At 58.0% G+C, this 25164-nt stretch overlaps 4 protein-coding genes and 1 long non-coding RNA gene across 12 annotated transcripts in view; 1 reads left to right on the top strand and 4 right to left on the bottom strand.

Annotated features, from left to right (window-relative positions):
* Positions 1-366, bottom strand: part of LOC148381245 (uncharacterized) — a 2743-nt gene extending 2377 nt beyond the window's left edge. Inside the window, exon 1 of the mRNA XM_088361964.1 lies at positions 101-366. Coding sequence (XP_088218090.1) covers positions 101-128 — 28 coding nt within the window. The 5' untranslated portion in view covers positions 129-366. The remainder of the gene's footprint in view (positions 1-100) is intronic.
* On the top strand, positions 366-7087 carry LOC148381246 (interphotoreceptor matrix proteoglycan 1-like). Of its 2 annotated transcripts, XM_088361840.1 has the most exons (16): positions 366-2161; positions 2341-2526; positions 2630-2796; positions 2933-2970; positions 3069-3103; positions 3191-3273; positions 3368-3517; positions 3896-3954; positions 4039-4059; positions 4144-4307; positions 4391-4431; positions 4530-5882; positions 6037-6256; positions 6357-6579; positions 6697-6735; positions 6813-7087. In XM_088361840.1, exons 1-15 carry the CDS (start codon positions 2113-2115, stop codon positions 6719-6721), a joined length of 2814 nt encoding a protein of 937 aa, XP_088217966.1. In that variant the 5' UTR covers positions 366-2112; the 3' UTR covers positions 6722-6735; positions 6813-7087. The 2 variants fall into 2 exon arrangements, with proteins under 2 accessions (XP_088217966.1, XP_088217967.1); XM_088361841.1 differs by having other exon boundaries at positions 6357-6735.
* Positions 1379-6304, bottom strand: LOC148381247 (uncharacterized). The gene is made up of 3 exons (XR_015854383.1): positions 5953-6304; positions 5733-5873; positions 1379-5634 (listed from the first exon to the last, which is right to left on the bottom strand). It is a non-coding gene; the product is annotated as an uncharacterized LOC148381247 (long non-coding RNA).
* Positions 7088-7274: 187 nt separating the features above from the next.
* Positions 7275-17825, bottom strand: LOC148381248 (unconventional myosin-VI-like). 6 transcript variants are annotated; one of them, XM_088361818.1, is made up of 36 exons: positions 17656-17825; positions 16066-16189; positions 15934-16003; positions 15777-15850; positions 15569-15698; positions 15398-15503; positions 15275-15330; positions 15086-15183; positions 14830-14994; positions 14562-14642; positions 14309-14489; positions 14020-14164; positions 13774-13931; positions 13524-13615; positions 13301-13373; positions 13103-13230; positions 12940-13035; positions 12630-12791; positions 12486-12524; positions 12305-12398; positions 12101-12231; positions 11846-11923; positions 11637-11766; positions 11076-11166; positions 10750-10900; positions 10443-10651; positions 10301-10379; positions 10077-10237; positions 9969-10007; positions 9784-9819; positions 9646-9684; positions 9210-9316; positions 9003-9134; positions 8832-8864; positions 8164-8382; positions 7275-8083 (listed from the first exon to the last, which is right to left on the bottom strand). In XM_088361818.1, exons 2-36 carry the CDS (start codon positions 16180-16182, stop codon positions 7884-7886), a joined length of 3900 nt encoding a protein of 1299 aa, XP_088217944.1. In that variant the 5' UTR covers positions 16183-16189; positions 17656-17825; the 3' UTR covers positions 7275-7883. The 6 variants fall into 6 exon arrangements, with proteins under 6 accessions (XP_088217944.1, XP_088217939.1, XP_088217940.1 ...); XM_088361813.1 differs by lacking the exon at positions 8832-8864; XM_088361814.1 differs by lacking the exons at positions 8832-8864; positions 17656-17825 and adding an exon at positions 17458-17607.
* A 345-nt stretch (positions 17826-18170) lies between these two features.
* Positions 18171-25010, bottom strand: LOC148381249 (sentrin-specific protease 6-like). Of its 2 annotated transcripts, XM_088361838.1 has the most exons (23): positions 24853-25010; positions 23735-23846; positions 23576-23639; positions 23360-23448; positions 23138-23254; positions 23007-23071; positions 22841-22896; positions 22229-22574; positions 21818-22062; positions 21614-21745; positions 21493-21526; positions 21228-21416; positions 20729-20922; positions 20517-20638; positions 20196-20312; positions 19948-20073; positions 19786-19878; positions 19533-19705; positions 19379-19452; positions 19189-19304; positions 19063-19131; positions 18841-18991; positions 18171-18638 (listed from the first exon to the last, which is right to left on the bottom strand). In XM_088361838.1, the coding sequence occupies exons 1-23, from the start codon at positions 24881-24883 to the stop codon at positions 18411-18413; spliced, it is 2943 nt and encodes a 980-aa protein (XP_088217964.1). In that variant the 5' UTR covers positions 24884-25010; the 3' UTR covers positions 18171-18410. The 2 variants fall into 2 exon arrangements, with proteins under 2 accessions (XP_088217964.1, XP_088217963.1); XM_088361837.1 differs by having other exon boundaries at positions 20517-20922.
* Positions 25011-25164: the final 154 nt, after the last annotated feature.

Raw genomic sequence — 25164 nt, forward strand, 5'->3', positions numbered from 1 at the left:
TAATAAGGTTGGAGATGGCCAAATAGCGTCAGGTTGCTTGCTTGCTAAGTCCTTGTGATTTTGTCACAAGAAATGGAAATGAATGGATGTTTGAAATGACCTTCCAGGCGTCTTCTGTGTCCCTCCATTCGACCAGCTAACTGTCGCTCACATCCGTAGGCTGATTTTCTTTTTCTTCTTCCTCTTCCTCTTCTTCTTTCTTCTTCTTCACATTAAACACAAATAGTCGTGTTCGTTGTGCTCTTTGCTCAAGTGCCGGACTGCATCTTGAAACATCGACGTGTCGTGTCGTGTCGTGAAAATAAAACGGAAGCGTTTCAAGTCAACTGAACAGGTGGCGCCATCAAGCAGGTGAATGACGTCACGTCGCTGACCACCATTTTTTTCCTGATACTTTATTGATCACACAACTCGGAGACAAATCGTTACCGACAACCAAGCACTTGAAAGCAGGGGTGTCAAACTCATTTTTTTCGCGGGCCACATTATAGTCAAAGCTTCTTTCGGAGGGCCATTATGACTGTCAACCCAAATCAATATATGAGCACGTCACATTATTTACAGTAAAAGCTATCAAACAAACTGACAAATAACTCGTTTTCAAATCAGACGAGTAAAAACTGGTCAAATATTTCAAAAAAAAAAAAAAAAAAGATATAATTGAAAGTGAAGACAATTTGCAATTCTAGTAATGACACACGAATTAGATCCACAATCAATCTTCGCGGGCCACATCAAACGATGTGGTGGACCGTATCTGGCCCCCGGGCCTTGAGTTTGACACCTGTGCTTTAAAAGGAAAAAATAGATAGGCACTATCGATTCATATTTCATATCGTGAATAGGTTGACAGTTTGATATGAAAGGCATTTAAAGATGGGATATTAATTATATTATACATATACACACACACACACACACACACACACACACACACACACACACACGCACGGAGTCAGCGCTCATTGGTTTGCATTTGGGTCCGGGCTGCACGGCAGGAAGCCATCGATGGCGGGCACACGCGCACACACGCATGCCAGGGAGGGCCCTGAGCATTTCAAATTACCGGGCTAAAATCAGGGCCAATGCCCTGGATACACACAACACGAGTGTTGCCTCAGAGACGTTTTGGGGGGGACACCATGAAAGAAAGAAAAAAAAGCTTTTTGACAGACAGGAAATTGCCTTCTGACAGACTCATCGAAGTGCACGTGTGTGTGTGTGTGTGTGTGTGTGTGCGTGTGTGTGTGAGGAAGTACCTATGCTGTCGCTTAGACAACACTTTGTGTTGTCCTTGTTGTTGTTGTCCAAACAGGAATGAATGTTTGTGCAGCCCAGACGGCGCGGGCCCGCCCATTACTCTTCGTCTTCAGCTTAAAGAGAGAAAATTAAGGGGATTATTGGCGTCTGTATTTTTGTCGCGACGCAAACACACGCACACATACACATTTACACACAGAGTACCAAAATAGCGCGACACTGAACGACAACTGTTGTCTAAACAACGTATGACGTTTGCACGGGTTATTACTTGGACTATTAATTGTGACTAAAAGGTCAAGTAGAACCACGGCATGTACTTGGGACTTTGTGCGTGGTGCTGATTTGCACATGTTGCATACGCAGGCCGGAATGTCGCAGGAAGATTCGGGGGCGTTGAAAAAGTTGCAGTGAAAGTCCTGCTGTTCTCTCCCCACGTTAAAGTACGTTGCTGCAATTGTGGGGAATGAGAAGAGCAGTCGTGTCGCAGCGGGGAGGGTGACGTCATGGGGATCGCGGGGACCATTTTGCGGCGTGTCGAGTGAGAGCGTCGCAAGGTGGCTGAAATCCACTAACAGGATGGTGAAGCAGGATTACGTCTGAGCAGCAGATAAACAGATTATTCCCAAAACAGAGTCTACTCTTTTAACCTCACGGCTGTCCCTCAATTCCTTTGGGCGGAGCCGACGCCACTTTTCCCTCTGCCGCCGCCGCCGGCCGATGCCACAACTCCTCTGGAAGCTTCCGCGGACGCCCGTCCAGCCCAGCCCAGCCCAGCCCAGCCCAGCCCAGCCCAGCCGAGCGTCTGGCTGTCCACCTCGTGCCGACTGATTATTTCACTTTTTTTCCACAATGTTGGGGGCCTTGGGTCTGCTGCTGTTTGTCGCCTGGCGGGTCCAAGGTGAGTCGGCTGCTTTTGTATTTGCGGAGAACGCGACGACTCGGGAAGCTCATTAGGATTGTGTAAGTAAATCCCAAAGACAAGCGGACATGCGATATGCGCCACGCTGCTGCTGCTGCGAAGCGGGACTCGCCGCTCCCGCCATCGTAGGCCTCCCTCCGTCTTGTTCTCCCATGTAGGCGGGAGCGCCCCGCCGGACTTGAGCCCTAAGGAGGAGGCAGTCTCGCCGTGGCCGCCGACAAACCTGAAACTCGCCGGAGGACGATCCAAGAGGTCGCTTTTCCTGCACTCGGGCGTGAGGATCTGTCCTCAAGAGAGCGTGGCCGAGGTTCTGGCCACTCATCAGGCATACTACCAGCTGCGAGGTGCGCCAGTCGGCACGGTCGCTCGCTCCCAGTCGCTCGCTCGCTCGCTCCCGGTCCCTCTCTCGCTCCCGGTTGATGGCAGCTTCTTTCTTTTGCGTGCTAGTGTGCCAGGAGGCCGTGTGGGAGGCGTACAGGATCTTCTTGGACAGGATTCCCGCCACCTCCGAGTACCAGCGATGGCTTCACACCTGTCAGCGGGAGCCGCTCGGCATCGCCGACATGGCCCGAAGCTTTGGCAACTCTGAGGAGCACCTGGACCTGATCCACAGGGTAAACAAAAAAAAAGCGTATTCAAAGTTGATTGCGGTACAAAAATGCTGATTGAGTGAGCTGTGAGGGAGCAAAGCGGCAAACTCTCCACACTTTTGGGAGACTCAGCCAGCCTATTTGTTGCATTTGTGTGCAGAGGATGCGGCGCCTCCGAAACGAGCGTCCACAATCACGGTAGGCGGCCACCCGCTCGCCCGCCCGCCCGTGTCCTTTCTCCTCCCCACTGACTTTTGCCTAGCACGCCGTCATCCACTTGTCATTTCTATTCCCAGAGGTTTGCCGACTCCCGTGGCTTCCGACACGCCGGGTAGGAAGAAGGGGGGGTAAAAAAAATAAAAGTTGACTACCAACAGCTGACGTCGTGCTGACCCAGCCGTGTTCTTTCCTCTTCAAGTGGCGACCACCGTCAGCGCCCTCCTCAAGGGGGCAACGTCCTCTCCGCACTCTCAGAGGACCACCACAGTGGATGGAGAGGAGGTACTATTTGGCCTGCATTTAGTATTTGGGCCAAAAAAATAAAACTAAAGCTTTCCAAAGGCCAGATCCAATTGTCTCGTCCCTCTCATTAAAGGACTCGGACCTTCCTAATGCCGTCCCTGAGAGTCCGGCGGAGCAGAGGCTGGATTTCGCCATCGACCTGGTGGATCCGGGATACCGGGAACTGCTGGATGACCCGGACTCTCCCCAGTATATTGACCTGGCTCACCACCTGCAGGACCAGGTGGCTTCTCCAGAACCTGCGTAACCCATTCTGAGGATGTGTGCGAGATGTTGCAATTTGGCCCATGTTTGGCCCTGGGAAGCGTGCGTCTCTGTTGGCGCCACGCAATCTCATCGAATGGCGCAGCCAGCCACTTTGTTGGGAAAGCTGCGCTCGGAGCGGATCGGGTCCATTCGCAGCAGGAAGTTACGCAACTACCTTCCAAAGGCGATTATGTCACAGCCAGGGATTGACGGAGGGAGGGAGGGAGGGAGGGAGGGAGGGAGGGAGGGAGGGAGGGAGGGAGGGAGGGAGGGAGGCAGTCAATGATGCTCTGCCACATGTCACGAGCCGAGGTGAGCCGAGCCGCTGCTCAACATCGCTGTGTTTCTTCCACAGATGCAGCATGTTTTTGACAAGCTTCCGGGCTTTAAAAGCATCCTTGTGCTGCGAATCAGGTAGGCGCGGCTTGACCCGGCCCACTGGGTCAGGTGCTAAAACGTCCCTTTGATACCTTTGCCATTGTTTGCTCCCAACGCAAGTGAGACGCAGCGAGCTGATAGGTAAGGACTTTCCGAGTGCCCCCCCCCCTCCACGCACACAGTCTGTTGTCTGCCAAAGTGCTTCTTGTCCTTCTTCTTCTTCAGTGTTGGCGGAATCACGGTCCTCTATTCCCTGCTCTTTGAAACGGCTTTGCCAGGCGAGGCGTCGTCCGATGCGGCAAACTCCAAATTGAGGGAGGCGGTGAGAAGAGCTTTGCACGAGGAGGCGTCCCTTCCGGTCGATCTGGAATCCTTGATCTTTGACCCAGGTACGGTGGGCTCGCACTCCATGTCCATCGAGTCAAGTGGACAACTGTGAGTGATTGCTTGCTTGTTTGTTTGATGGCGGCAGAGGGCGTCCCTACACGGCCGACCCAGGAAGCTGACACGGAGGTACTCGCACACGTCGAGCAAGGAAGGAAGGAAGGAAGGAAGGAAGGAAGGAAGGAAGGAGAGACGATGGATGACTGACGAGTGTCACGTCTTCTCAGGTCAGGGAACCCGACTCCCGCAACCACTTTGAAGTCTTCCTGGCTGACCCGGAGGTGGAACAACTCGGTCTGGTCTTGCCCCTCCCCGCCGTGGAGAAGGACAACGCTCTGGTCACGCTCCCGGACCCCACCGAGGAGGAGGAGGAGGATGATGATGAGGAGGGGGAGGACCTGAGGTTTGAGCCAAACGCACTAGAGCCATCCGGCGAAGAAGAAGAGTTGATCATTTCTCATCAAACGGAGACTTTCCGGAACACTGAAACTGGAGAACTTGTCCGGCACTACACGGCGAGCCCTCCGACGACGGCTGACCTGGACCTGACCGCCGGCGTGTCACTGATCCCGTCTTCAGCCGGTGAGGGACTTTTGGACTGGGGTCTTGTTGCCACCACTGTTCCGGAAGAAGCGCAAAGCGTGGCCAAGGAGAGCTGGGCTGGCCCATTGCCCACCGCACCGGCGGAAAGCACGGCCGCACCGGCGGAAAGCACCGCCACTGTCGCTTCAGAGGAAGCGCCTCCGACGGGTTTCACAACGCTTGAGGAGCAAATAGCAATTGAAGAAGAGGCGCTTACCGAGGGGCCGGCGGCGGTGGACCGTCCTCCGGCGTCTCCGTCGCAACCAGAGTCAGGAGGGAATGAAAGGGCACACTGGCAAACAGCAGCGGGAGCTCGGCAACCCACCGCAGAGGGACTCCATCCCCCGGAAGCCGAGATGGGAGCTATTTTGTACTCGGAACAAAGTGACAATGCAACAAAAGCGCTCCGAGCAGGGGCGACGGAAGCACCGGCAGAAACAAAGGATGAAGACGAGGAAACCGGCGCTCCTCCGTCACTTTCCATTTTAGAAGCCGTCCCGGAGCCCGGCACCAGCAAATGGCTTCAAATATCGCTCCCATCTGACGGCGAAGAAGAGCACGAAAGCCAACGTCCGACCGCTGACAACTTGCTCTCTGAGGAGCCATCAGACGCCAACTCTGGGGAATCGGTCGAGACCTACGCTAGCACCTCTGCTCCTCGCGGCCCAACTGTGGACTTTGGACTCTTTGAGGTGGCGCAAGCTCACCAGCAAAGCGCCGTCATCGTCATGGAGGAGGACACGAAGGGATCTGCGGGGCAGACGAGCAGAGCGCTCACCACCGAGGACCCGGCGGAAGAAGGGAGCGGCTTTTTTGACAGCGCCACGGCGGTGCCCGCCGTCGCATACCTGACCACGGCCACCGTGACGACGGCTCCTCACGGCCGCGAGCTGGTGGTCTTCTTCAGCCTGCGCGTCACCAACTTTGACTTCTCCGAGGACCTCTTCAACAAGACGTCGCCCGAGTACAGGTCCTTGGAGAACACCTTCCTGAATGTGGTGAGGAAAAGGACAATGAGTCTGCGTGCGTGCGTGCGTGCGTGCAAAAGGACACGATTTGACTGATGACCTTTGTGTGTATTCCCTTTGTTCTTCGTGCGGCCCCACCAATGCTGCCGGCTTGGCCCCTGCAAAAAAAAAAAAAAAAAAAAAGCTGCTGCCCTACTTGCAGGCCAACCTGACAGGCTTCCGCAACTTGGAGATCCTCAACTTCCGCAAAGGCAGCGTGGTCGTCAACAGCAGAATGAAGTTGGCCAAGTCGGTGCCATACAACATCACCGAGGCGGTCCAGTGCGTCCTGCGCGAGTTCTGCTCCACGGCTGCGGCGCACCTGCACATCCACATCGACAGCGGCTCGGTGGACGTCGAGCCAGGTGAGCGCTCCGAGCTGGGAGGCGCCATTCGGGACATTGTCAATCTGAAGCCAAGTCCAAACGAGGGACGCTAACCTGGCCACGTGACCGGTCTCCGTAGCGGACCGGGCCGACCCTTGCAAGTTCCTGAGCTGCGGGGGCCATTCTCGCTGCGTGCTGGAGCCGTGGAGCGGGGCGAGGTCCCGAGAGGCCCGGTGCCAGTGCCGGCCGGGCTTCCTGTCCGTGGACGGCCTTCCGTGTCGGAGCGTCTGCGAGCTTCGGCCCGGACGATGCGGAGACGCCGCCGAGTGTCACGTGGAACCCGGACACGGAGCCGTGTGCAGGTGATGTTGTCCCGAATGAAGCGGCGAGAAAGCGCTTCCGAGTTGCGGCGCGCCGATCGATGCGCTGACCGTACAAACGTCCGAGACGGAGCTCCTGTTCTTCGTGTCATTGCTCAGGTCCAAATCTTCCAGGAAGTTCTGATCCCGTGACGGCAGGTGAGCTCAGACTTTGCGTTTCATTTAGAAGGCGCTTGGTCTTGAGATTCCAACGAGAAACGTGTCGTCTCCCGCAGGGACTCGCAGTTGCTTTCAATCAAGGTTTCCTTCATTCCTTCCCCGGCGAGACGAGGCCAGGCGAGGCGAGACGAGACGAGACGAGACGAGACGAGACGAGGCCGGCCGCCTGCAAATATTGCAAAAAGTAAAATGGCGCTCCGGCTGCCGCCGACCAAGGTGATCGCCTCGGAAAACTCACCTCGGAGCAGGAAAGGGAAGAAGCTACGCTTTGTCCTTCTTCTGTTGCTTCTTTGTGCTTCTTGTTCAACTTTGACAAGAAAAATGCTCCGTCTTTTTGTCTCGCTTCCATCAAATTGCAAGCACACATTCAGATTCATTCTAAAATAGGTTTGAGACCCACGTTGACAGAGTGCTGAGACACACGCACAAAGGATCGCGTTTGGACACTCATTCACAGACGGACGGACGGACGGGTTCAGGAGACAGCAAGTTTAAAGACTCACGGGAGACGGCTTGAATAAGGTGACGCCCCAGTGCCTTTATTGACTGCTGTAGAGGACAGACGTGTGACAGGAAAAAAAACAAACAAAAAAACCCAGGGGCCATTTTTGAGCGAGGTGTTGGGATCAGGCGGAGCACCCCCTTGAAATTGAACGACACGCGGGGCTTCTTGGGCGCTTTTATTGCTAACGTTGCCCCTCCCCACCCACAAAAAAAAGTCATAGAAAAAGATCCAGTGCGGTAGCTAGATTCCAGTTCAAAGACGGCTGACAAAATCAAAGCTTGATTGGTCTTTCAACGGCATTGGCAAAAGCTCGCCGGTCGGTCGGTCGGCTAGCTGTTAGCGGATAGCATCGGCGTACCAATGTCAAAAGGGAAAACAACATGATTGGTCATTATTGGTCATTAGTTCACATTTGCAGGCGTGGTCGTTAGGCGCAATTAATCCATCAGCGTCTGCGTTTGGCTTCATTAATCGCACGGCAAGAAAACAAGAAGGAGGCGGCGGGAAAAGCGGCGCGCTGTTCCAAACGCTCGCCGGGAGGGAGGGCGTTGACGAGTGAGGTGAGGCCTTGCGGGAAGGCAAAAAACAAAAGCAAAAAAAAAGCCGATGAACTGGCCTGGCTTCACTTGAAGGTGGCCTGCAGCATGGCCGTGGCGTAGGTGGGCCGTGCCTGCCGGTTCTGGATGGCGCTGCGCAGGTACTGGACGCCGCCGCAGCGCTCCCAGATCTCCTCAAACTGGCGGGGCAGGATCTCGGCACCCCTTTTGCGGGACAGCCCCGTCTCGTCCAGACTCAGCTCGCACATCTCCATGTCGTCTTTGCCTAAGAGCCAAAAGAAGGGCCCGAGTGTGACATCCTCTGGGAATCCACCAGGGCCCTCGCTCGCTCGCTCGCTCGCTCACCGGCCACCAGCAGGATGGGGTGCTTGTCGGGGTGCAGCTCCATCTGCCGGGCGATCCAGGGCCCGTCAAAGTGGGCGTACCACCAGCCCTTCTTCTTGCCCTGCGGGTCTTTGTACCGGTCGCCCGGCCGGATGAACGGAATGCGGAAGAAACGCTGCTGCCGGTCCGGAGACACCTCATACTGGCGGGCCGGCACAGAGGGGGCCGGGTTCCGCTGGGCTGCAAAGGCGGGGGGTGGGGGTACACGCATCAGCGAGCGCCGGCAGCTTTTCGCCCGTCGGCCGGCGACGTCCGGGCTGTGTTGGGAATCCGTGATCTGCCAGCGTCTGCGCAAGTCTGTCAAGCGGCTACCATGCGGTGACATACGGTGGGGTGCCGAGGGAGGACGCGGCGGCCACCCCACCCCGCCTTTTGTGCAAGCAGATTCCCAACACAGCCGCCGCGACGGCATTGTCCTGCTCACGCTGACTGGTACCAGTCCACTGGCACTTAAGCAAGACGCCCTGGGAACCCCCTCTACCTCCCCCATCCTGAAGAGAAGCCGTAATGACGACAACCCCAGTCGCGCAACGGGAGCAGACACCATGAGGGGGCGGGGTCAGTGTGTGTGTGAGAGGGGGGGGAGGGCAGTTAGTCGTCCAACGCGCAAAATACTCAAGCAAACTTACACTTCCGACCTTTTATCACAGACGGCGCGCCACCTGAAAGTAAAGACGCCGTTACGTGTGCCAACGAGCACAGGCACTACGCTCAGAGTTGGCAGAACTCCAAATGGACGTGCCGGACTTTAAGGCGAGGAAACGTGAGGCGCACACGGAAGCCGCGTAAGCTGAGGGTACCGTAGTCGGTGACAGATTTGGGCGCCCGCTGCTCCGTGTCGGCGTTCCTCTTTTTGTTCTTGGACTTCCAGGCGTGGTAGACCTTCAGCCGGCGGTGGAATTCCTCACGGCACGCCGCCAGCAGCTCGATGTCTACGGAACACGCGCATGTTTCAGCAGCTCGCGGGCACGCCGCGCATATAAGCCCCTCCCCTCCCCTGGTCTCACCGCAGGATGTGTTGATGGCGTCCCTGAGCTCGGCGTACTTCCACTTGCTGAGTTGGTATTTGCCGTTGGCGGCGCCGGCCGCTTTGCTGGCCTGAACCTGAGGACCTCTGATGACGAGGAGACAAAGAGAGAGGGGGGTGGGGGTGGGCAGGACGTCAGCGGAAAAGGGACACCTCGACACGCTAAACTATTGGTTGGCGAGTCAAAACTGTGAGAGAGGAAGAGAAAGACGACGGCGGCGGCGGCGGCGGGAGCAACTTCACATGGGAGAGAGTCAACACAAGTCACTTCCTGTTTTGGGCAACCTCCACCATCACCGTTCAAAATCAAAGAAGCTGATTGATGACAAAGCTAGTCAATCAACGGAAAGGTTGGAGCAGATCTGAAAATGGCCGGAGCCACGGCGCGAGAGCAGCCGAAAGACGCTTGCACGCACCTCGCCAGAAGCTCGCTCATTTCCTTGGCCATCTCCTCCCTACAACATTTCATCATCATCATCATCATCATCATTCAAGAAAATGAGCGCGAGGTGTTTGTGGTTTTGCCTTCCGCTTGTTTTGGGCGCGTTACCTACATGCTCAAATTCGGCACTTTGGGCCCAGCAGAAGGGCTGAAAAGACAAAACAGGAGCAGCGTCACACACGCGCAAGTGACGTGACCCTCCGGTCCCATCGGAAGACGCTCGCCGTCCCGCTCGGCGGCATGCAAAGGTCACAGGTTAAAGGGAGCCAGCCGTAAGGCCGCGTGCAAAGTTCTTACGCTGCTTGTTCGGGAGACGACGAATGCGACGACTCGGTGCTGCCGGGGGGAGAACAAGCAGACGTTAAAAAAGGCCCGAGCCGGAAGGGCGGGGAGGGGCGCCTTCACCTGCGGAGGGCGGCGTCGTTCTGCGAGTCGTCCGGAATGAGCTCAGCTTCGCTCTGCGCGATCCTCAGCGCCAACTCTCGGTCTCGCCTCTCCTGCTCCAGAACCGCCTGGCGCGAGATTTCCTCCTCGCGATCCGCCTCCAGCTGCTGCTCCATTTGCAACTGGGTAGAGGCCAAAGGACCTTGTGTGTAACCTGGGGCTTTGATGCCTGAGGGAATACCCACCTGCAGGCTCTTGTGCTCCTCCTCTCTCCTCTTCCTCTCCTCCTCTTCCTGCTTCCTCTTCATCTCCATCTCGGCTTTGCTGTCAGCAGAAGGAATGCGAGCTTTTCTTCTGGGCCCTTTTGGTCAACTTCCGGTAACTTACGCGCGTCTCTCGTTTTCCTCCTCCTGGCGGCGGCGCTCTTCCTCCTCTCTCCTCTTCCTCTCCCTTTCCATCTCCTCCTGGATGCGGCGCAAACGCTCCCGCTCTTCCTCCTCCTTCTTCTTGTTCTGCAAGGCGCTGAGCAGCTGCTCCGAGCGCACCACCAGGGCCTGGTAGTCGTGCTCGATGTCCACGCGCCGCATCTCTGTGGCCTGGCGACGGCGAGCGAGTGAGCGAGCGAGCGAGCGCAACGGTGACGGGCGGAGCCCCGCCCACCGACTCGGGCCGGCCGGCCGTTTCAGGGACCCACCTTGATCTTGAGCATGAGGGCGCAGATGTCGGCGTCCAGCCGCTCAACCTGAGCGCTCATCTCCTCCTTGCCCTCCTTGAGTCCGGCCACCACTTCGTTGAAGCGCTCCATCCTCTTCCTCAGATGGCGCACCTTAACCAGGCCGTCGATCCTGAAGCAAAGGGGCGCGTTAGAAGAAGAAGTAGGAAAAAGGTCGAGGCCGTTGAAGAACAACGCAAAGACGGAAGATGAAGATGGATCGTCTCCAACGGAGCGCGGGGCCGAATGAACGGAGAGATGGACGAGGACGAAGACGGCAGCCGCTCTGAGCGCGTGCACCCACCCACCGTGGTTTGTGCTTCTTCTTGCAGAGCCACATGCGCACCGTCTTTTGCATGACGATGCACGCGCGGCGCCGGTACAACAGCTTATTCTTCACTGCGCACAAACACACAACGGCAGCACACGTCAAACGACACGCCGAGCAGGAAGACAAAGCCAGAGTTCGCCTCACGTTATCTTATCTCCGCACCTTTGGACAAAGGAGGGGCCCGAGGACAAGAGGGCCGAGTCATGTTAAGAAGGCCGAAGGTGAGGACAAAGACAACGCTGACCAAAGGGGGGGGGGGTCGGGAAAGAGGTCAAGGAGGATGAGGGGAAGGTCGAAAGCAGCGGGTGTGACTGACCTACTGTTACCACTATGGCAACGGGAAGCAAACGGTGAGCGTGCGACGCGTACGCACGCTACTTGCGTACGCTACTTCCAGGCGCTACTTGCGCACGCTACTTCCAGGCGCTACTTGCGCACGCTACTTCCAGGCGCTACTTGCGCACGCTACTTGCGCACGCTACTTGCGCACGCTACTTGCGCACGCTACTTGCACACGTTGCTTGCACACGCTACTTACGCTTGATGACGGACAGCGCGCACCACTGCACCTTCTTCCAGCGACTGTGGATGATCCAGGTGTTGACACGCCGCACCAACTCTGCCAGGTGATCCGGGTCCGACTTCATGATCTGGTCAAACTCGGCAAACTAAAACAAGCCCAGAAGAAAAGGTCAAAGCCAGACGAAGCTTCGGCGCTCGTCGGCACGAGCGGCCGGCGCCGCCAACCTTCCCGGGTCGGAAGAACACTCGAGTCAGGCCGAACTTGTAGTCCTTCTCGTTCAGTCCCAAAGCTTTGAACAAGGCCTGCGACAAACAGACAAACACAAACACATACACACACATACACACACACACACACACACACACACACACACACACACACACACACACACACACACACACACACACACAGTGCGTGAAGAAAATCCTGAGCGGCTGCAGCAAATGCTAAGATGGCAGCAAGATGTTCCTCAAACAGACCTTGCAGAAGAGGCGCGGGTCCAGGCGGGTCAGCTTGGGGGGCATGTACTTCTTGTACATGTTGTAGAGTTCGTGGAAAGGAGCCCTGGAGGGGAAGCCGCCCTGCATCAGGTCCAGCACGGACACCATACCTGGGGAGGAGGACGTGGAGAAAATAGCACCGGCGAGGCGAGCCTTTGGAATGAGCAGACCTGCCCCACTGACCCGAGCACTGCAGCTGGGAGAGGATCTGCGCGCCTTCAAACTGGTGACTGATCATCTTCAAGTTGGGTTTGATGCAGCGGATGAAACTGGAGCCCTGAGCCACACAAAAGACAGGTCATAGCAAAGACACAAAAGGCAGGGCACGGCAAAGACAACCCGGTGGGGGCTCAACGCTACTTACCGTACTGCGCAGCTTGTCCAGAAGAATGTTCAGCTGAGTCTGCATAGAAACAAAGGCACAAGTTGAGCGGCGGGCGACCGAGAAGGCCACCGCCACGCAGCCGGCAACCAAGAAGGCCGCCACGCAGCCGGCTCCATTCTTCACCTTGAACTTGTTGCCCACGCTGATGAATCCCAGTTTCCCGGCCCTCTGCTTGGCGTCGTTGGCATTGTCAAAGAGTTCTCGGATGAATCGGTCGCTGGATTCGCTCAGCAGACATTCCAGCGACGTGTGCAGAGCATCGTTGTTCTTCTCCACAAACTTGTTCTGAGGAGCAACATTCAAAGTGAGCTGGCCGGAAACGCCAACTCGCTCCAGGGCGCGGCGCCAGCCAGGCAGGCAGGCAGGCAGGCAGGCAGGGAGGCAAGCAGGGAGGCAGGCAGGCAGGCAGGCAGGCAGTCAGGCACGCACACACCGTCTCGTAGCAGACGGCTCCTGCAAAGTGTCTGATGATGAAGCCTTCGTCGTCCCTCACGTTTCTGTGGACGGCCAGCTTCGACTTTCGCGGTACCTGATGCAAACAAGGGGCGCAAATCAAAGGGCGTGGCGGCTGGCCAGCCAAATGTTTTTGGGCGTACGGTCAAGCGGAAGTGGTTCTTGTGCTTGTTGTGCACCGTGTCGGCAAAGTGCTGGTCGCTGGGCTGCGGGAGTCGGTTTTCCTCATCCAGGATGTCCAGGATTCCCAGCACCTTGGCCTCCACCAGGTCTGCAAAGCACAGGCGCACATCAAAGAGGCGGCTTTGCTTTGCTTTTTCCTTCCTTTAATTCCCCTGTACCGATGCAGTCCTGGTTGTCCACGTAGTGAACCTCGTTGACGCCCAGCCCCTCCCTCTGGTACAGCTCTTGCTCCTGCGGGTTGACGCCGGAGTTAGTTGCCTTGACAAAAGCGCGCTCAAACGTTTGGCTAGAGCGTGACATCGACGACGGTCTGACGACGGTCTGACGACGGTCTGACGACGGTCTGACGACGGTCTAACGACGGTCTGACGACGGTCTGACCTCTTTTAGGATGCGCTCGTTGAAGAACTGCTGCAGCTTCTCGTTGCAGTAGTTGATGCAGAACTGCTCGAAGCTGTTGTGCTCAAAGTACTCTGCGTGCAAACAGGGAGGCCAAAGTGGTCAGCGGTGAGGCGAGACGGCGCTGGGCGCCTTGCCGGGCGCCTTGCCGGGCGCCTTGCCGGGCGCCTTGCCGGGCGCCTTGCCGGGCGCCTTGCCGGGCGCATTCCCTTCACGCCTTCCCTTCACGCACCGAAGCCGGCGATGTCCAAGACGCCGATGAAGTTGGCCGACGACTGGAAGGGGAAGCAGCGGTTGACCCTGGTGACCACGTGGTCAAAGAGCCGGCTGTACACGGCCTTGGCCAAGGCGTCGCGAGCGTTGTTGGCCTGCTCCACTTTCAGAGGAACCCTGAGCGAGCGACACGTTTGCCAAGCGCATCAAAGTGTTGCCCCTCGCTGGCCGGGTGCCGGCGCTGGGTGGCTGGGAGGCGGCCTACTTGATGACGGTTCCTTTGGCGCCCCCTGCTGTGGTGAGCATGACCCTGGAGGTGAGGCTCCCTCGCAGCTCCAGCTGGTCCAGACCCAGCAGCTCGGCGCAGTGTTGCAGCGGTGGGTCCGACTGCTTCTTGATGCTGCAGCCGCCTGAGAGAGACACGCAGACACGCAGGCAGGCGCCGTTGCTCAAAGTAGTGCCAATGGTGTGGGTACGGCGTAGACCCTCAGCGTAGCCCTCCCCGCTGGCTCGCTCGCTCGCTCGCCCGCCCGCCCGCCCGCCCGCCCGCTCACCCGAGGTGTTTCCCGCCTCCTCAAAGTCAACGTTGCCTAGGTGCAGCACGCCGGCCACCACGCGGAACAAGTCCAATTTCTCCACGTCATCCAGGCCGATCTTCTTCATGGCCACCAGCATGCGCTGGAAGTCGCCGTGGTCATCCAGCAGGGGATCCTTCAGCGGGCCCGCCTTCACGTGCTGACGTAGGGACACGTGTTAAGCCGAGGGAGCGCCGCATCGCTCCAAACCTTCCCGTCCGGCGGACGCTACCTCTGAACTTTTGCGGTTGTCCGGGATCTGCTTGTCCGTCTCCTTGGATGCAAAGAAGCGAGTGCACCCTCTGTTCAGGTACTGAAAGACACGGAGGGGCGGGCACGCTCAGGATGCATTTCTTTCAGGAATGATATTTTCCACAGGCAGCTTATTAACTCGGATCCATTTGTTTTTCTCTGATGGGACGGCGAGGTGCACGGAGGGGTGCGCGCTTGCGGCGTATTGACAATTTCGTATTATTTATGGGAGGTGCCGTGCGGCCTACCCTGAACGTATCTGGCGAGCTGAGGTGAAACTTGAGCCGGATGTCATCGGGCGCTCCGGCGCACAGGCGGTAGAAGATGTGGTAGTTCCTCTCTTCGGCGCTCTGGCGGCAGATGCGAGACTTCTCCAGAAGGTAGTGCGACACGAAGCCGCCCACCACCGCGTTCTATGAAAAAAAAAAAAAATATATATATATATATATATATATTTTTTTTTTTATGGGGGAAACCTGTGTGGTGTCAGAGTGTGACAAGTACCTTTTCATTGAAGTGTATCTCCACAAACTTGCCAAAGCGGCTGCTGTTGTTGTTGCGCACGGTCTTGGCGTTGCCAAAGGCCTCCAACAGGGGGTTTGCTGCTCGGGACAGGCAAAGTCACACGGTCACAGGGAGGGAGGGAGGGAGGGAGGGAGGGAGGGAGGGAGGCGGCTAACGGCTGTGCCGTACCCTCCACGATCCTCTCGTCGATGTCCTGGCCCGTCCCGTACGACGAGGTCAGGTACCTGTGGGGAGAAGGCCAAGGACACGTCAGCGGCGCCAGGCTTGCGGCCGCCGCGCCTCGGACCTCACCTCAGCACAAACTTGGTGTTCTCCGTCTTGCCGGCGCCGGACTCTCCTGAGACGATGATGGACTGACTCATCTTCAGAACCCTCATGTCCCTGTAGGCCTTGTCGGCTGCGTACGGAGCGGAGGAGGCGCGTGAGCGGGGAGCGCCCGAGCCCGACCGGGGCGTCTCTCACCGATGGCGTAGACGTGCGGCGGGAGCGTCCCCAGCGAGCGTCCGCGGTACTGCTGGATGGTCTCCGGCGAGTAGAGCTTGGGGATGTCGTAGTACGGGTTGACGGCGATCAAGATGTTGGCTACGAAGGTCTGAGCGCAAGCACAACCGAGGCAAAGCTTTTGAGTCACTCGGGGAAGTCGAGAGCAGCGCTGCAAAGGCAAACTCACGTAGATTTTGTCTTTGCTGTATCTGACGCGCACGTTGTTGAGCAGCGTGGCTTCGTTGAGGTACATCAAGGAACCTGCGAGAAAGAGGACGCGGCGGGCGTCTTCAGCGCAACCTTCAAAGCGGCGGTGGCGCCGGTCGTCAGAGATGACAACTCACAGTTGTCCTCCACGTGCTTGTCCGCGTCATCCTCGGCCGGGAACACTTGACTGACGGCAGCCACCAACGTCTGCGCAAAGGTCGCAGCACGTGAGACGCCGTGCTGTCGGATCTCGCTCGCTCGAGTCTGACCTTGGCGTCGCGCTTGAGGGGCTGCAGGGTGAGGCTGTCGGCGCCAATGTCCACGATGGTCGCCAGCTGGAAGCCGTCGGCCGGGTGCGGCGCCCACACAGGTTTGCCGTCCTCCATCTCGATTCTGGAAAACAACACGCTCAGCTTTCCTTCCCAGGCCTGTTCCTGCGCGCAATGCCTCACACGAGCTTCAGGGCAAACCAATCAGACGCCTATCTGTCGGCCGGCAGCCCGAGGAATGGCCACGGTTGAGCTCGCCCGCAACTCGCCAGACACCGCTCTGTGACATCACCGAGGGCCGATGTCGTTTGCGCAGTGATCAGTGACAGCTGCCCCATATTCATTCACAGCCGCCCCATGTTCATTCTCGAATACGAGTCCCGACATCGGTCACGTGCCATCGTGTGTGACATCATTGTCTTTGGCGCCACCTACTCTACTTGTTACAGCGCAAGTTGAAAGGGTTGCCGACGTCGGCCATCTTGTGGAGCCACGCGCGACCTTTGGCCTGCGCTCGTGTATCTTGTCTTTGGGCACGTCGTGACCGCACCCGCGGCGGTCAATTCCTCGTCGAGCTAAAAAGGTTTGTCATCCTCCGCACGGCCCGTAAAGCGCGTTAAACATTAACGGGGTAACGGACGCTCAATCGCGTCTGTCATAAACAGCAATCGGCTTCCCGCCTCACCTTGGCCCTCGCCAGTCACGAGACTTATTCGACCGCTCACGTAACCGACGTCTTCGCCACAGGTGCCGAGTCACAATCCACCGATACTTTCTCGCTGTACTGCCTTCTCTCGTATCTATACTCGAGTATTTGATTGATTCCACTCTTCTATCTCTTCGTTATTGCTGTCATTTTGCTCATCCGTGTCTCCTGTGCCAATCAAGCCACTTGTGTCGTGTGCAACACGTGCACGCGCAGCAAGCAGGCTGTCTCGCGCACGCGCCTCCCAACTTTGGGGAGCGCCGGGGCTCGCCGCCGAGAGAAACCCACTAAGTTTGAACTTCACTTAATTAGCACGCAATCCAAGAGAACCTTGTACAAAGTCACAAGACCTGTCCGGATTCCGAACCCTGCCTTGTAGCAGTCGATGGGTCCGAAGACGGCTGGCTGGCTGGCTGGCTGGCCGGCTCCATGTCGTCGGAGCGCCGAGCTCCACTCGGACGGCGGCGCCGATGGCAGCGCCTGGGAGTGCGCGAGTTGACGCCCGAGCGAGCCCCTCGTTTCATTCATGCCGGCCGGGGTGGTCGAATGGCACACGGGCCACGTATTTGTCCGAACATGTGGCCCAAATGAACGGCAGCTAGCTTTAAGAAGACGCTTTGCACCAAGCTTCGAGCGAAAATACGCGTGCTTTCGAAGGCGGTCTGGTATGGAGCGAACAATGTTACCTTTGTCACAAAGTAGACAATGCGACGTGAGCCGATAATGGCAGCAGTGTTACGACGCGACGCCGCAAAAAGGCAACAACGCTGAATAGCGCGTGAGGACGTCGGCGGCTTGGCCGGCCAACCGGCTGGCGGCGTCCGCGGCCGTCGGCGTTAGCTAACAACGTCGCTCGCTTTCCGGACGGCTCGTTTGGGTCTCACCTGCGGGCGTCCGGCGGGCCGAGTCAATTCCCGACCAACTCCTCCGAGTGCGAGGCCGGAAGTGCAGGTGAGCGAGGCGAGCCAGCCGCTGCGTGGCCTTAGTGTGATAGCAGCCGCCCTCGTCGCCTCCCAGTCCCGCAGCCAGCCTGGGAAAGTGGCCGCGTGACGTCACGGAACGGGAACATTGAACAGGCTGTAGCGTGCCTCTTGGCCTTTGGGGGGCGCCGAGGAGGCCCGGACCAGGGGCGCCACCACCAGATCCCTTGGAGCGGGACGGACAGGTGCCCAGCCATGTAAATTTGGACACAGCCTGGGTTTGCGGCGCAAACTTTGCCTACTTCCCTTTCAGCAGCGGACTGGCTGTGAAATTCAAGCCCAAACACAACTGTAATGACAAACATGTGCCAGCAGATGGCAGTGTCGCATCGCTCTGTAAGTAACCAACGCTGAAGAAAACAACCGGGTGCCTCGTCTTGTCCCATGAGGGAGAAAAATGCCAACATGATGAGAGTGGGACAAGTTTAGTTTTAACTTTAATACAGGGAACTCAGCTTGAAAAATAGCTAGCAATGAATGAGATTTAACGGAATAAATTTGGTCCCCCGGTCAGAGGAAAGCGTGCCAAGAGACATTGGCATGGAAACACTAACGCTGGACTTTTATTCAGACAAAGTAAAAGGTGTCGGTGGAGGGAAATTGGGAAGATGAGCGGAGAAGCATGTCAGCAGCGTACAATCAAGGTGCCCACCGCGAGTTCAGGTGAGCGGAGGGTTGGCGAGGAGGCCCCCGGAAGTCTCTTCGATCTCCGCCTCTTCCGAGGAAGCGGACCAGGCCTCCGGCCGCTCGGCCCAGAGTTTGTCGGCTTCTTGTCGCGCTTGAATGTGTAGGATCAGGCTGGTGATCTCCTGACGTTTGCTCTTCATCCTCTGCTGAGGGAACCACTCGGACAGATTGATGGGCGGCTGAAAGTTGGCGATTGGATTCTGTGAGGAAAAAGCACCCCCAGCTCAGTTCACGGCAGGAGGGGGCGTGGGGGGAAAAAAAGTGTCTGTCCAAGTTCCCTACAACGTCCATGATGGACCACTTTTGTAAGTAAGTGCTTGGTTCGTGACTCTTGAGTCAGCCAAAAGAGCCTCGGCGACGACGCCTCCATTACAAACGGGCCCCACCCCGGTCGACGCTCACCTCGAAGAAGCTCTCGACGTACTGCAGGATGTAAATGCCGCAATCGCTGAAGTTGTCCTGCTGAGGCACTCGAGGACTGGAACCTTTCATCAGGTCTCTTCCGAAGCTGCGCTGGGTGCCCTTGCGCACTTCCCACTCCACCTCCAGGTACCTGCAACAGTCAAAACGGCGGCCGTCTGTCTCGTGCACGTGCGTGCGGCCGATGTGCGCCGTCTGACTTACTCTCTCAGAGTTTTGACCACCGTGGACCTGGCAGGACCACGCAGGGAGTCCATGATGAGGATGCAGGGCCTGCACGCAACAAGCGTTAACGATGGGCCGAGCGAGCCGCGCCGACCGGCGGCTTACTGTTTGGCGCGGTGGACTCGCCGGGCCCAGGAGGACGCGTCGGACGCCGGAGCCGAGTCCTCGGAGGCCGAGGCGTCGGAAGCCGGCCCGCCCCCGCCGTCGTCGCTACAGTCGTCCTGTGCGTGCGCAGTCGCCAGGTTAAGGTGGCGTGGCGCCCCACGCCGCTCGAGCGGAGCGCACGAGCCAGTACCTGACTGGAGCTTTGCTCATCGGATGCCAACGCGTCTTCGTCGGCGTACCGCACACTGATTTGCTGCAGCTCGTCTATGACACAAATGCACCAAAAAGGTGACAATTGAGACGGGCGACGGTCGCCGCCGCCGTCTCTCTCGCGGTAGACTGACTTGCGCGGCCCTCGGCGGCAAGGCGGTCGGGTGACGGAGGGGAGCCGGCGGCCCGCGGGGGTCCGTCCAGCAAGTCCGTGTCCGGGGACAGCGGGCGGCAGTGCTCCGGCAGCTCCTCTGACGGGGGGGGGTCCGTGCCCGGAAAGCAGACGACCGCCAAGTACCAGTGAGCCCTGAGGGAGGCGAAGTCGGAGACGAGCGGTCAGGTCGGAGACGAGCGGTCGGAGACCACCCCCCCCTCCCCGCGACTTACGACTCGTTGATGGGAACAAAGATAAAGTCCTTGTCGAACAAATCCACGTGGCGCGTCCACGTCTTCACCCTGTTGTGCTTGCGTTTGTGGATACTGCGGAAGCAAGCGGACGTCAATCGGGGCAAAGTCTTTGCTCGGGCCGGCTCGGCCGCGGATACTAACGGAAGGTTGTTGCTCCTGTCGGGAACAGCACCCTTCTCCCTTTGGGTGAGACGCTTGTAGAAGAAGGAGCTGAACACATGGATTCTTTGGGCATCTTCTTTCTTCAGTTTCTCCAACACTAAATATCTACACAAAGGAGGCGGCACAAAGGTCAGCTTTGGGCTGGAAAGGTACAAGACTCAAGTGGGAGTTGGGAGTTGTACGCTTCGAATGTCTCCAGTTTTCTGGCATCCAAGCAGTGCGCTTACTTTAAATAAAAATCGATGATGACATCATTGAGGAACTCTCCGTCGTTAAGGCAGTGGAGGTCCTCGCTGGTGACCGAGATGCCCCCTTTGGCTGGAGGAGGCGGGTACACCATCAGCCTGGAAGACCGCAACAAGTGAGCGACGGACGGGAGCCTGCGACGGACGGGAGCCTGCGACGGACGGGAGCCTGCGACGGACGGGAGCCTGCGACGGACGGGAGCCTGCGACGGACGGGAGCCTGCGACGGACGGGAGCCTGCGACGGACGGGAGCCTGCGACGGACGGGAGCCTGCGACGGACGAAGCATGCGTCCGCACTCACCTGATCACGGGCCCGGAGAAGGTGGGCCGCTGGTCGGCCGCGTCCCGCTCCTCGTGCTCGAGGAAGCTCGCCGCGTTGAAGGTCCTCCTGAGCGGCGAGCGCCGCGCCGCAACGCCCTTTAACTGCACACGGGATACGCATCTTTGATGGAAGCGCAATTTGGTGCGGGCGGCGCTGTGTTTGCGGACAGACGGAGGGAGGGAGGCAAGCACCTTATCTTGCTTCAGCTTGGTGGCCTTGTTGAAGTTGACCAGGCGCACGTTGGCCTCGTCAAAGGACAGCTTGGCGGGAAAGTTGTCAATGTTGTTGTTTCCGCCAATGGCGCCCAAAATGTCTTCCAGGATCATCTGCTCCTTCATATCCAGGCCGTCCACAAAGATGAGCACCACGTACTTCTCGTCCGACTCTGAGCACAGGGCGACAACTGATGCGGCAGGCAGGCGACCCTCGAGCCAGGAGAGGCAGGGCGGGGCGGGGCGGGGCGGGGCGGGGCAGGGCGGGGCAGGGCGAGGCGGAGTGAGGCCGCACGCCAGGCTCTTTAGCATTTTTCATTCGGAGGAGCCCGAGCCAGGCTTGGATGGGCAGCGCCGTTGTGCTTTTTAATCACGTTGACGGAGCTCATCGGGAAATATTACAATAATATAATATAATATAAATAATAATAGAGAAAAATCAAAGGTTTGGCGAACTTTCCGAGACGCCGCTACTCACGTTGTCCGGCGCAGTCGTACCACTGGCCGCCGCACTCGCGCGTCATGCCCAGCTGCGCGCGCAGGCGAAGGCACTCGTCCGAACTGGTCTGGAAGAACAAGACCGGCAGCTTGCGGGCGCTGCACCACTCGCAGCTGATGAGCTCCGAGGCCCGCAGGGACACCTTCTCCACCGTGTGGGGTTCCGGCCCTGGCGCGCCAACGCCGGTCAGCAGGTGCTTTGCAAGTGCGGCGGGCGGGCGGGCGGTAGAGGGAGCGACGCGTACCTTCCATCTCCAGCTGGACGTGGTCCACAGAAAACTGCAACAGAGATGGCGGATGAAGGCCACAGCGTCGCCAGAGGCCCACGCCGCCGCATGAGACCCACGCCACCAGAGCCCTACTCACCACCACAGGCTCGGTCACCATCCTTCGCAGCGTTCCCACGCGGATGCTCCGGCACGGCAGGATGATGCTGGCGCATTTGAGCGACTCCACTTTGGATCGCTTGCTCCTGGGAGAACCGGGCCGCTTTCCAAACTGACAACGGAAAAGCGCTTTACGATCCAAAGCCGTTTGTGGCCACAAGAACCAAGCAGAAGTCAAATCTACCTGGTCCTTCATTCTGCTGCGGCGCGGTATCACAATCCTGGTGTCCTCAAACAAGTCGGCGCTCAGCTGCTCCTGTTGGCCGCCGCTTTTCACCGCCGCCTCCACTCGGCCGCCGCAGGGCGCCGGCGAGGAGTGCGCCGAGTCGGCGGGCCGCGGCGAGCCGCCGCTTCCCGCGCCGCCGCTTCCCGCGCCGCCGCTTCCCGCGCCGCCGCTGTCGTCTGCCTCGTCGTCGCTGGACAGGACGACTGCGGAAGTCACGACAAGGCATCCTGGTGACTTTGCTTTGCTTCATGTTCTCTTCCTTCCTTCCCGGCCTGAATTGGAGCCCCGCCCAGTCGCTTTGCCAGCGCACTCGTCATTTGCTGGGACGGATGGTTTGGCTGGTGCTCGGGAAGACGGCCAAAGACTCACTGGGGTGGTCGAGCTGGCGGTCGGCCGGCTTGCGCCTCCCTCTGGCCGACTTGCGAGCGGCGGCGTGGCAGTAAGACGGGCCGGCCGGCAGAGGAGATCGGCCGTCGGCGGGCAGAGCGTCGGCGCGGGGGGACCCCTTGCAAGGCTGACATCGGAGGGGCGGCGGGGGCGACACGCACGCCAGACTGTTTGCGCACGGCGGACTGTTTGTGCACGGCGGACCGTTTGCGCACGCTGGACCGTTCCCGCACGCCGGACCGTTCCCGCACGCCGAACTGCTCCCGCAGGTGTCGCCATCCTCGCACGGCGTCTGGTAGACGGCTGCCGTCTGGTAGATGGCTGCCGTCTGATCGTGAGCACAAACCCAGAGCGTCACAACGGATTTTCTCTCTCTCTCTCTCTCTCTCTCTCTCTCTCTCTCTCTCTCTCTCTCTCTCTCTCTCTCTCTCTCTCTCTCTCTCTCTCTCTCTCCCTCCCTCCCTCCAACGGATGCAATTAGCGCTTCCCAATTCAAAAAAGACCTTGGAAAACCTTGGAAAGCAAGGGGACAGGAGCAAAAGAGGAAAGAGGACGAGAAGAAGCTCGAAGCAGGAAGAGATTGCGGCCGCTTACCGCCGATCCTCTCCTCTTGTGCTGGACCAGACGTTTGATGTCGGAGCGCTCGTCGTCTGAAGGCAAACACGACGACATTAAGACGGCCAGCCAGCAAGCGTCCATTTGCGACAGATGCTGCGCACGGGGACGGCCGAGGTTTTGACCCGACGACCTTCAAACCCACCTGACTCGTCGGCGCACGTCAGCACCACGTCGTCTGCCTGCGGCGCGCCGCCACTCGCCTCCTTCCTGCAGAGGAGCAAGGACAAGGCGGGCATCAAGCTCACTGTTGTGACGCCGTCCGAGCTGGTTCACCTGAGGCAGGAGGTCATCTGCACGTGCTGAAAACGGCGGCCCTGCAGCAGGAGTCCTTGCGAAGGGGCGGGGTTTATGATGAAGTAGTTGCTGGCGCGCAGCGAGGACGCCACAAAGCTGCCGGAGGACAACGACGACGATCAGTTGCGCTTTCTTTGAGGCTTCTCAGCATGCGTAGGCCGAGCTGGCGGGCCGGGCCGGGCTGGGCCGGGCTGGGCGTACCTGAACCTCTTGTGCCTCACAACACCGCTGGAGCACTTTTCATACGTCCTCAGGGGATCAGCGGAGGAAAGGCTCCTCAGAGTGGGAGACTGCAGACACGCACGCACGCAGGCAGGCACGCAGGCAGGCAGGCAGGCACACACGCGTTAGGCCTATGTGGCTGTGGTAAACTGGAACGCCAACGGAGGAGCGCAGAGACGCCGGACGGTGCGTTACCTTGCTCCCGTCCGAGGACATGAGCGCTCGTTTGTCCGTGTCCCGCGCGGTGGTCACGCCGGAGCTTAGGAGGCAAGCCGGCGTGTCAGCGTTCCGAAAGGCAACGGGATCAGCGATAGACTGTCGGGCAAAAAGCGAGCCGCGCACGCCCACGCTTACTCGCCGCGCTTGTCCTCATCTGCTCGGCCGGCGCGCACCGGGAAGCTCCACTCGGGTTTGCCGCCGCCGCCGCCGCCGTCGAGGTTTGGACGAGCCTCCGATCTTTCCGGGGCTTCACGTGACGTCCGTCCAGAGAAAACAGAGACAAGCAGAAAGATATGAAAGTGCAACAGGCGTGCGTGCCGGTGGACCCACACACATCAGGCGCTCGACTTGCGTCTCCCTGGCCCCTTTGTCCGTTACAGATGCCTCTGAAAGTGGGCGACATTTACGCCGTCCTATCGAGTCGATCGACTCGACGAGTGTTTTTCACATTTTAGTCACGTTCCGTAACGACGATGGTGACGTAAACTTGCTTATTGTAGGATGCCGGCTGTTTTGCTCCTTTACCGACAATTGGTGAGTTCTCATCGATTTTGAGAGTCATAACTGTCTTCATCTGCCACGGAGAAATGTCAGTGGAATCGTCTTTAAGTGTTCCATCTAGTAATGCAGGTCTCGAGTAAATCATTTCATCTTTTTTTCTTCTTACACACACACGCACACATACACACACAACTTAAGTCGCTGCAGATGACTTCAAAAAGACACGTGTGTGTGAGTGTGTGTGTGTGTGTGTGTGTGTGTTTGTGTGTACTAAAATGAGCACTTTAGTGTTTGTTGGAAGCTTTTGGGCGAGTTGTTGAAACGAGCACACTTTTGTCAACTTTCATGCCCCTTCTTAAAGCAACTAAGTGCGTTTCCATCTTAAACGTTGCGGCCGAGTGGAGGCCCGGTCAAGTCCAATCTGCAACAGCGCTGCTAGTTTACATTTGCTAGCTCGCGCTGCTGTTCAAGCCTGCTGAACAGAAGCGGACCATGTTTCGTGGCCCCCCATCCACCCACCCAACCATCCATCCATCCAGCCATCCATCCATCCCATGAAGCAAGCAGTCGTCGAGCCTCGCCGAGCTTTTGAGCTTCAATATGTGTACAGCGAGCGCCCAGGCTAATGTTGATGCTCACTTAGCTACTGCTGCTGCTGCCGTCGCCGCCGCCGCTCATATCTTACGGCAGACGAATTGTGTCTCATGTCGGGCGACAAGGTAACGACTGAGTGCAGGTCGGTGTGGGCTTACCGTGTAAGAACTGGCCCGTGTTATGGGCCATGTTTAGTCCGCATTCTTGTTATTCATGGCTTCAATTGTGTTTCCTTCTCAAGGTTTCAAGCTAGGATGCGCTAAACAAGTCAAAGGCACAAATGCACTTAGCGCCGCCGGAAACCTCGACTTCACAATAAAAGCTACTTTTTGTTTTGGGTTTGCGATAGCAGAACAAACAACAGAAGAAACATCAGCCAGGGAAAAAAGAAAACTGGTCGATGGTGCAAGAACGGCACGGTAAGGCAGTCAGAAAAACTGATTTATGCTACATAATGATCCTGATCAATT

Source organism: Syngnathus floridae, chromosome 19, assembly GCF_059516105.1.
Source record: "Syngnathus floridae isolate MCC-2025c chromosome 19, RoL_Sflo_1.0, whole genome shotgun sequence".
In the NCBI taxonomy this organism is placed as follows: domain Eukaryota; kingdom Metazoa; phylum Chordata; class Actinopteri; order Syngnathiformes; family Syngnathidae; genus Syngnathus; species Syngnathus floridae.